At 40.5% G+C, this 10,000-nt stretch overlaps 1 protein-coding gene across 8 annotated transcripts in view; it reads right to left on the bottom strand.

Annotated features, from left to right (window-relative positions):
* The window catches only part of LOC138951216 (uncharacterized), a 214,233-nt gene that overhangs the window by 16,640 nt on the left and 187,593 nt on the right, over positions 1-10,000 (bottom strand). For 2 of the 8 annotated variants that reach the window (XM_070322873.1, XM_070322876.1), the window contains exon 3: positions 1,473-1,542. The exons of 3 other annotated variants lie outside the window; for them this stretch is intronic. In XM_070322873.1, the coding sequence (XP_070178974.1) occupies positions 1,473-1,523 (51 nt within the window). In that variant the 5' untranslated portion in view covers positions 1,524-1,542. Of the gene's footprint in view, positions 1-1,472; positions 1,543-3,135; positions 3,252-10,000 lie in introns of those variants that run through there. 3 more of the 8 variants (XM_070322872.1, XM_070322875.1, XM_070322874.1) reach the window with 3 other exon arrangements.

The following is a 10,000-nucleotide window of genomic DNA, read 5'->3' as shown; positions in this document are numbered from 1 at the left end:
CACTGTTCAGTGTCCCCTGTTGTCGTGAGAATGTACGTGCTCAATGTCTACACTGTTCAGTGTCCCCTGTTGTCGTGAGAATGTACGTGCTGTATGTCTACACTGTTCACTGTCCCCTGTTGTCGTGAGAATGTACGTGCTGTATGTCTACACTGTTCAGTGTCCCCTGTTGTCGTGAGAATGTACGTGCTCAATGTCTACACTGTTCAGTGTCCCCTGTTGTCGTGAGAATGTACGTGATGTATGTCTACACAGTTCAGTGTCCCCTGTTGTCGTGAGAATGTACGTGCTGTATGTCTACACAGTTCAGTGTCCCCTGTTGTCGTGAGAATGTACGTGCTGTATGTCTACACAGTTCAGTGTCCGCTGTTGTCGTGAGAATGTACGTGCTGTATGTCTACACTGTTCAGTGTCCTCTGTTGTCGTGAGAATGTACGTGCTGTATGTCTACACTGTTCAGTGTCCCCTGTTGTCGTGAGAATGTACGTGCTGTATGTCTACACAGTTCAGTGTCCTCTGTTGTCGTGAGAATGTACGTGCTGTATGTCTACACAGTTCAGTGTCCGCTGTTGTCGTGAGAATGTACGTGCTCTAGACTATGTCTACACTGTTCAGTGTCCCCTGTTGTCGTGAGAATGTACGTGCTCTATGTCTACATTGTTCAGTGTCCCCTGTTGTCGTGAGAATGTACGTGCTGTATGTCTATATTGTTCAGTGTTCTCTGTTGTCGTGAGAATGTACGTATTGTATGTCTACACTGTTCAGTGTCCCCTGTTGTCGTCAGAATGTACGTGCTGTATGTCTACACTGTTCAGTGTCCCCTGTTGTCGTGAGAATGTACGTGCTCTATGTCTACACTGTTCAGTGTCCCCTGTTGTCGTGAGAATGTACGTGCTGTATATCTACACTGTTCAGTGTCCTCTGTCTGTAGTCGTGAGAATGTACGTGCTCTATGTTTACACTGTTCAGTGTCCCCTGTTGTCGTGAGAATGTACGTGCTGTATATCTCCACTGTTCAGTGTCCCCTTCGACCTTAGTCGATAAAGATGAAACAAAAGACGATATGGTCCCCTCGGACCAACACAAGCCACCAAACATCTTATACTGGACAACACAATGCTGGGGACAATACAATGCTATGGGCAACACAATGTTATGGACAATATAATGACAGTTATGGACAACACAATGTTATGGACAATATCATGACAGTTATGGACAATACAATGCCACCGATAATACAATACTATGGGTAATACAATGCAATGGACAACACAATGCAATGGACAATTAAAAAAATGGATAATACAATATAATTTGGACAGTGCAATATAATTTTCACAATTCAATATAATTTGGACAGAACAATTCAAGGCTATGTACAACCAATCAGAATGCAAAAGACACCCCGACCGACAAAACAAAACAATGGGAAACATTATGGACAAAACAAGACGGTGACAGCGGCCTACCTGTCGTGATGTCTTCGGAATGGCTCCGCTACCTCCCTGCTGGCTCGCCATTGTTCTCGCCCTGTCTCACCTGAAACATCCACACCACATTACAACGAGCAGGGCTCCCCATTGTTCTCGCCCTGTCTCACCTGAAACATCCACACCACATTACAACGAGCAGGGCTCGCCATTGTTCTCGCCCTGTCTCACCTGAAACATCCACACCACATTACAACGAGCAGGGCTCCCCATTGTTCTCGCCCTGTCTTACCTGAAACATCCACACCACATTACAACGAGCAAGGCTCCCCATTGTTCTCGCCCTGTCTCACCTGAAACATCCACACCACATTACAACGAGCAGGGCTCCCCATTGTTCTCGCCCTGTCTCACCTGAAACATCCACACCACATTACAACGAGCAGGGCTCGCCATTGTTCTCGCCCTGTCTCACCTGAAACATCCACACCACATTACAACGAGCAGGGCTCGCCATTGTTCTCGCCCTGTCTCACCTGAAACATCCACACCACATTACAACGAACAGGGCTCCCTATTGTTCTCGCCCTGTCTCACCTGAAACATCCACACCACATTACAACGAGCAGGGCTCGCCATTGTTCTCGCCCTGTCTCACCTGAAACATCCACACCACATTACAACGAGCAGGGCTCCCCATTGTTCTCGCCCTGTCTCACCTGAAACATCCACACCACATTACAACGAGCAGGGCTCCCCATTGTTCTCGCCCTGTCTCACCTGAAACATCCACACCACGTGACAACGAGCAGGGCTCCCCATTGTTCTCGCCCTGTCTCACCTGAAACATCCACACCACATTACAACGAGCAGGGCTCCCCATTGTTCTCGCCCTGTCTCACCTGAAACATCCACACCACATTACAACGAGCAGGGCTCCCCAAAGTGCGCGTCCCTGCGTCCTATACGCACTAGAAGCCGAAATCACGTACTAGAAATTCATGGAGCGGGTCCCGGGACGCACTCGACCTATAAAGAGCGGGTCCCGGGACGCACTAAATTTCCGTTCTCGTGCGTCCCGTATACTCTGTTCAAACTGTAGTCGTCAGCTAAGTCAAAATGCAAGCACAAATTATGCCAATTTCACGCGGGAACAAAGTGTGCGTGCGTGTTGCATTTGAAAAGGCCTCGAATATTCTGGTAATACAAAACCCACTTCATATCACATTATTCGCGATCACAATGCGTTATATGAACTTATTTACTATCTGGGTTATTGTAAGTTACTCAGTTGTTCATGTTGTATATTTCTCAGGTAATTGTTGTTGTTACCAGACCGCGTATTGATATCCCCTGGACAAAGTCATGAAAATTCGTGATGACATTACCATGCAACACAACACAGAATGATTAGCATGTGTATGGGGGCGTGGATATTCAAGTACCACACGGTACAGAGAACGTAAATAAGTTCACACTGTTTAGGAAATTTTGATCCGAAAAGTGTGCCGGATGTACAGCAGAATGCCTTAAAATGTCATAGAAAGTTTGAATGAAATTAAATATATTAGTATTTTTGCTAAGTTTCTTTACACCAGTCTTAAGTAAAAATGCCAAAGGATTTAAAGATGCATAGATGTTTATTCGGCTCTAGGTCGTATTCGCAAACACGGTGAAGGATAAATGAGTAAAATCTACTTACACACTCTAACCTCTGAACAAAGCAATCCACAGTTATCTCCCCAATTCCTTAGCTCCAAACAGTGGGTTTTTTTCACCACTCGTTAGCTTCAGTCAGTGTTTCTTTCTCACCACTCGTTAGCTTCAGTCAGTGTTTCTTTCTCACAACTCGTTAGCTTTAGTCAGTGTTTCTTTCTCACAACTCGTTAGATTCAGTCAGTGTTTCTTTCTCACCACTCATTAGCTTCAGTCAGTGTTTCTTTCTCACCACTCGTTAGCTTCAGTCAGTGTTTCTTTCTCAAAACTCGTTAGATTCAGTCAGTGTTTCTTTCTCACGACTCGTTAGCTTCAGTCAGTGTTTCTTTCTCACCACTTGTTAGCTTCAGTCAGTGTTCCTTTCTCACCACTCGTTAGCTTCAGTCAGTGTTTCTTTCTCACGACCCGTTAGCTTCAGTCAGTGTTTCCTTTTCAAAACTCGTTAGATTCAGTCAGTGTTTCTTTTTCACGACTCGTTAGCTTCAGTCAGTGTTTCTTTCTCACGACTCGTTAGCTTCAGTCAGTGTTTCTTTCTCACCACTCGTTAGCTTCAGTCAGTGTTTCTTTCTCGCGACTCGTTAGCTTCAGTCAGTGTTTCTTTCTCACAACTCGTTAGCTTCAGTCAGTGTTTCTTTCTCACCACTCGTTAGCTTCAGTCAGCGTTTCTTTCTCACAACTCGTTAGCTTCAGTCAGTGTTTCTTTCTCACAACTCGTTAGCTTCAGTCAGCGTTTCTTTCTCACAATTCGTTAGCTTCAGTCAGTGTTTCTTTCTCACAACTCGCAAGCTCCAAACAGTGTTTCTTTCTCACAACTCGTTAGCTTCAGTCAGTGTTTCTTTCTCACAACTCGTTTGCTGCAGTCATAGTTTCTTTCTCTCACAACTCGTTAGCTATAGTCAGTGTTTCACCAGGTCACAGCAGATAGTACATCACACACTGACATACGTCCTGAAGCTGTTTCCTTAAAATCAGAGCAGTTCTAAACATGGTAGAAGTATGCTGAAATGAATCCCTGCACAGACAACTGCTGAAGTCAGTAGGCGAACACTACACTTAGTCCCACAGGGCGTAGACACGCATTTACATAAACACTCTACACTACAGAGACAGATCAAAGACACGCAGACACATAATTATACACACTACACACTGCCTGTACCAAATCTCTACTATGATATCCAATACTTTCACATGACACAGGAAAGCAACACGACCTCTCTGTAGAGACACGGGCAGAACGCTGACATTACACTTCTCCAAGCCAGGCCAGTACTTTGATATGACACAGGAAAGCAACACGACCTCTCTGTAGAGACCCAGCCAGCATGATTCTGCGTGACGCATGCGTTATTTCTGCGTTTTTCATGCGGGGATGCGTACGGCCTCGTGACACCTTCGCTTCGCGCGCGTTACTTTTCGCCAACTTTTACGCAGATTGTCGCATTCGAAACGACTTCACCACGCAGTGTTTAGCACGCATGGATTCAATGAAAAGGTGATTGCAATTTTTGTTTTTCCTAATTTTATACCGTGGGTTTATGCATTTACTTCATGAAATAATTTATTATATTTTATGTTATTAAAAAATATTTACTTTTAAATTTTGGTTATGAATAGTTATTCTTCTTCAAAAACTTCTTTTTTTTAAAAAAATTGCATAAAAACTTTCAATCCGTTATTTTTCAGTTTATCTTAAGACAGTTTCGGTTAAAAAAAAATGCATTTAAAAGTTTAATAAAAATATTTTTATTTTATGTAATGGTTTTCCCATTTAATTTTTATTTAATCATTTTGTTATTACTAACATTTATTTGCTTAATTGTTATCCTGATTATTTTTATCTTAAAATAAATATGATTATTTTAATTTGTATTATCATTATAATTGTTTTAGCATGTAATATAATTATTGTAATGGGGATTTGGTATTGTTGTAGGAATCAGCTTTCCACAAAATAATGTCGTGGAAAAATCTAGGCAAAGCATAATAAAAATATTATATGAACAGAAAAGATAACTGAAATCTATATGAACACCCATAACAAAACGATAAAAACATTTAAAAAATTCAGATTAAACAAAAAAATGTAAACTAAAGTAACTTTGAAACTAATTATCTACTCAAAATAAAGGCTGATGTTAATGGTTACATAAAATTTGTTCTCAGCATATTTTCATTTTATTTTATTTTGCTTTGGAAGAAAATCTCTATGAAAGTTCAATTTCAGGGGAGACAGTTACCTTGACTGAAAAGAGCAATTTATTGAAGTTATTTCCCTTGTCTGTCAGACCTACTTCAATCAGACAATCTCCAACTTCCTGTTGGCAAGAAGTCTGTCAAATCCACATTGTATCGGCGTTTTTTTGCTTTTTCTTCATATTGACTTGTATTTTTGACTTGCTTATTGGATGCAAGGTAATCTTATCCTTCTCTCTGAAATGAAGATTGACTTCTTTCAAGAATAGGTAAGTTGATCAACTGAAGGAAAGATTTGGGAATTTGAATTTTTGATAGCTCGATCGCGGCTTCGGCTTCCGAGTTTGATGGCAGAGAGAATTTCTCACACTTTCGATTTTTTTTTCGCCTAGAAGAACACTGTTCTATTCATTCATGTTTGTTTTGTCTGAAAGATGGATGAATGAACTAACTTTTCCAAAAACATAAAGTTGATTGATGCAGTGGTTTGTTTTTAAGGAGTTGTGGAAGAGTGAAAATACCATCCGAATCCCGATTCGCGGGTCGCTCACGGCACCATAAAAACTGAATTTTCGTTTATCATTTTATGTCTCATTGTCTGTTTCTTGGTGAACTTTGGTTGGTTCCTAATCTGGTCGAGTCATTGCGGCAGCAGTTGTCAGGAGCTTTAGTAGTAATACTAATAGGCTCTTCATATATCTGGTTTGTTTTTTTATTTGTATCTTTTTATTTTTCCACAGATGTTCAACTTTCAGTTCCGCATACTGACATAGACTCATAGTCATAGTGGAATATTCTGTGTCTGAGTCTCGGAAAAGAGAAAAATTACCCTTGTTCCCGAGGCATGCATAGACTAGAGAGGCAGGCAGAGGCTGTGTCAGCGTGTGCAGTGATAAAGTTGAAAAACAGATTTTTTTGAAATAAAAATAAAAAAATACATCACACTCACAGAGAAAATAAATATACTAATTTAGTGAAATTGAGATGCTTATATTTAATAACTAATATTCCAGTTTTGATGTTTGCGTGTTACTGTTACTGTTAGGTTTGGGAATCAATGTGATCCTATTTAACTTCCAAGTATTTATTTTTTCAGAAAGCTTTGACTTGAGTATGACGGTGCTCACTGCTTGTTTGAACTGAAGGTGAAGAAAGCTGAGATGGACAGTGACCTTAACACCGCCACCGATGCCAGTAACGCAGACTGTCGTTCCGTCCCGGCAAGGTGAAGATGAACAGGTATGGCTCGATAGCAATGAGTGTCTCATTCAGAGTCATTGATAGTGACACTGACAGCGTCTTTTTGTTCTGTGACTTTGGCTTATTTTGTGTTTTATTCTTTTAGTTATAACCAGATGTGTCAAACAAATTCAGCTGATCTCTTTTACTGTTTTAGTGAAACAAATGTATTGTTTCCAGCAAAGGGAAAAAAAATCGGGTGGGGGCGGTTGGTCGATTTTATTTTTATATTTAAATTTTTATTTTATTTTAATAGTTTTATTGATGTTTGTTTTTAATTAACACAGGCATCTCATTGATGAGAAAGTGTGAACTGTGTCCGCGGGATGCCAGAGAAGAGTAACTTTTCATCCAAAGTCTGCAAAATTGAATTTAAAATTTAACCTTTTTGATGAATATTTTTGAATGAATACAAAAAGTTCTAGTGTTTGGAGGAAAAGTTAAGGTCAGTTCAACTTTAAACAAGGATTTTTAGTGTGTGTTTGTTCTTCTGTCTAAAAAAAAAAAAAAAATCTGCTTGAAGTAAATACACACAAAAATTTTCATCTCCAACTGCTGAGTCCCTACATCTTTTTACCCCATCAAATGCCACTCTGTATGCCCCTTTAAAAATTGATTGCAATGTATATATTCCTCATCTTCTCCTGAATTCAAAAATATAGAGATGTCACGTTTACTTTGAACATTTGCTCAGATTGTTTTTTAGTGCTGATGGTTTCTTTTCAGGCCGACAGATTGTCTAAAATATGTATTGCTTCATGTAAATGACTTTTTGTTCTTCTTTTCTTCCATTCAGCGGACACAAGACTACGAGCAGAGCAGAGCGGCAAGATAAACATCAGTTCTTGCTGCTGGAGAAGGTTCTACAGGAGCAGATGGACCTGATGCGACTAATTTAGTAATTGGTCGCCAAAGAATCATGGTGGAGCCAGAGCCTGTGCTACTGTTCGATGGAGTCATCTTTTTACTGTTGAGTGTGGAAGATGTTGAAGGCACATGATGGATCTGTCGAAGGAGTGATCACTGGTAGGTGGCTTTGAATGCTATTGTTGAAGCAGACCAGTCATGCCTGTGCTATTTTCCCCAGATAACTGTAGCAAGATCTTGTGAGAGTGACATGTTATTGTTGGACGCTCTTTAGGCTTTAAATGTTACCTTGAGTGTGTGCTTTTTGGAGGATGCCAGATGTCATCACGGTTCACGGGTGTATCTTAACTGTTCATCAGTTCTCAGTCATGACCAGTTTCCCATTATCCTGGGAATTCATGCAAGGTTTATGCGTATTGGTCACATTTGTGAATTTAACCAACACATTTTGATGATAAAACTATGCTTATGGGTACGCACAATGATGGGCCTCTTTTTCTCATGTGGGGTGCGGAAAATGCATGCACCACTTTGTTTTCTGTGATCATTGCATCTGTGAGAAATAATGCAAATATTGCTCTGTGGCCAGAGCTGCCATCTGCTAGGTTTTCAGGGATGTAACAGAAATTGCTACGCTGTTTCCTCAAGTTCAAAATTGCAAGTGCTACACTCAAGCAAATAATCACAAACATGCAACAGTGCCTTCTTGTGAGTTCTGATTCTCACTTTGTGTAGGCATCGGATTATGGGTCAGAAAAAAATTGTCCACACTGAATAGTATCACGGTTGATGCTCTCTTCTAACTATGTTTGTGCTTTCCAAATGAAGATTTGTGAGATAGTATTGAATGATTGATGCAGGTCACCTGAGGTGTGTGATTACATTTTATGACAATGCTACACTCAATCACCATTTGCTCTTCTGAAAACTTTTTTTGTTAAAGCAAGTGTGATTATTGATTTTTTTTGTTCCAGGTGACAGTATGATGCTTCCAGATTGAATTGTTTGTATGTGAAGAAGAGCTGTCTGAATATTTGATTTTGGGAATTCAGTTGGCTTGTTTTGTTTGTTTCAGATCCATGACCATGAGCTCGGTGTGGTTGGTGGACATGAACTAAAGACGACTACTGATGCTGTGATGACGAAGGTGTTCCATAGGCTACACGGTTGCTGACAGGGGGCTCTGGGGGAGGGCAGGGAAAGAGACCATGGTGTACGCTGCGACTAAAAGCCATCGACAGTGAGTTGTTTTTCATAATTTGTAAAATCATCCTGGTCCTTTTAGGAAGAAGATAAAATCCATGTCTACAAAACAACAAGTTATTTCTGTCTCAAATTTTGTTCTTTGGAATCAATTTTAAATTTGCCATGTTTCACATGTGAATGATAGTTGTCAAAGCTTTTACGCTTAACATTAAATTGCTAGAAGCCAAGTTCCTGAGCTCATTTGTCAGTGTCATGGATTTTCGACTACATACGAAATAAGGATGTTAGCAAACGGTATGATGTCGTCACATATGCGTCTGCACGTCACAGTACATGTATTATGAATTTCCGAAGGCCCCCAAAGAAAAAGTCATAGTAAAGGTAACTTTAACCACTTGACTGCCTTATGACGGGTATACCAGTCATGCGCTTGTGCAGCCGCAGCGCCTTAGGACGGGTAAACCTGTCTTCTCCGTTCTGGGATTTTCCAGAAATGCTACGTCACTGCTGACACACAAATAGCAGCCAATGGCTTGGTAGGATACCTCATTCTCATGAATAAACATAAATGGTGACGCGGTTTTGCGTTTGAAGGCTATTTTCGGCCTTGTCGACAGGGTATGGGAGAGAAATCTCGACTCGTCAAAATGGCTAACGGTGACTGTCGACCGGGCCCTAGTAGGGAAAAACAAAGCCGGACTGACGCTACAGGCGGTGCAAATGATTATGGATACTGACAGGGGAAGGGGGAGATCTTCTTTCGGACAATTCGTTGGAAACAGGTAGATGACAGTGATTATAATCCTTTCTTGGAGCGAGCAAAACAGCCACCTGTGTTTGATCCACAGGCACCGGAAGATGCGCCGGGCTGATTTTTCAAAAGTTCATATTTAAACATCATTATAAGCCAAACTAATTATCATTTCCATGATTAGACACTAAAAACAGATTCTTGGTTCAATTTCCTTTAAAAACAACATAGGTTTTACTTACCTACCTACTGCCAGTTTGAAGCTAGATTTTTTTGTGAATTATTACACCCCAAACTCCAATATTCCCTGGCAGTCAGGAATGCACATACCCAAGTTTTGATTGGCAGCGAAAGGGTTAAAACAAATATTAGGGTAGGTATTTTTTTTTACTTCTCTTCTACAAGGATTACAATGTGTTGTAATTTCCTAACTCAAGTATAGTTGGTGTGTTGTAAAAGCGTATGGTGTGTATGCAAGTTTGTGTGTCTGTATGATTTTTAGCAAGTTTACAGGCGTCAGGAAATAAACTTGAGACTTTTCTCAAATCAGTGATAGTTGTTTGATGATCTAAGTTCATGTTATTTTTTGTTT

Source organism: Littorina saxatilis, linkage group LG16 (assembly GCF_037325665.1).
Source record: "Littorina saxatilis isolate snail1 linkage group LG16, US_GU_Lsax_2.0, whole genome shotgun sequence".
Classification (NCBI taxonomy): Eukaryota; Metazoa; Mollusca; class Gastropoda; order Littorinimorpha; family Littorinidae; genus Littorina; species Littorina saxatilis.
Note: the sequence above shows the minus strand (reverse complement) of the source record. Positions and strands in the feature narration are given on the sequence as shown.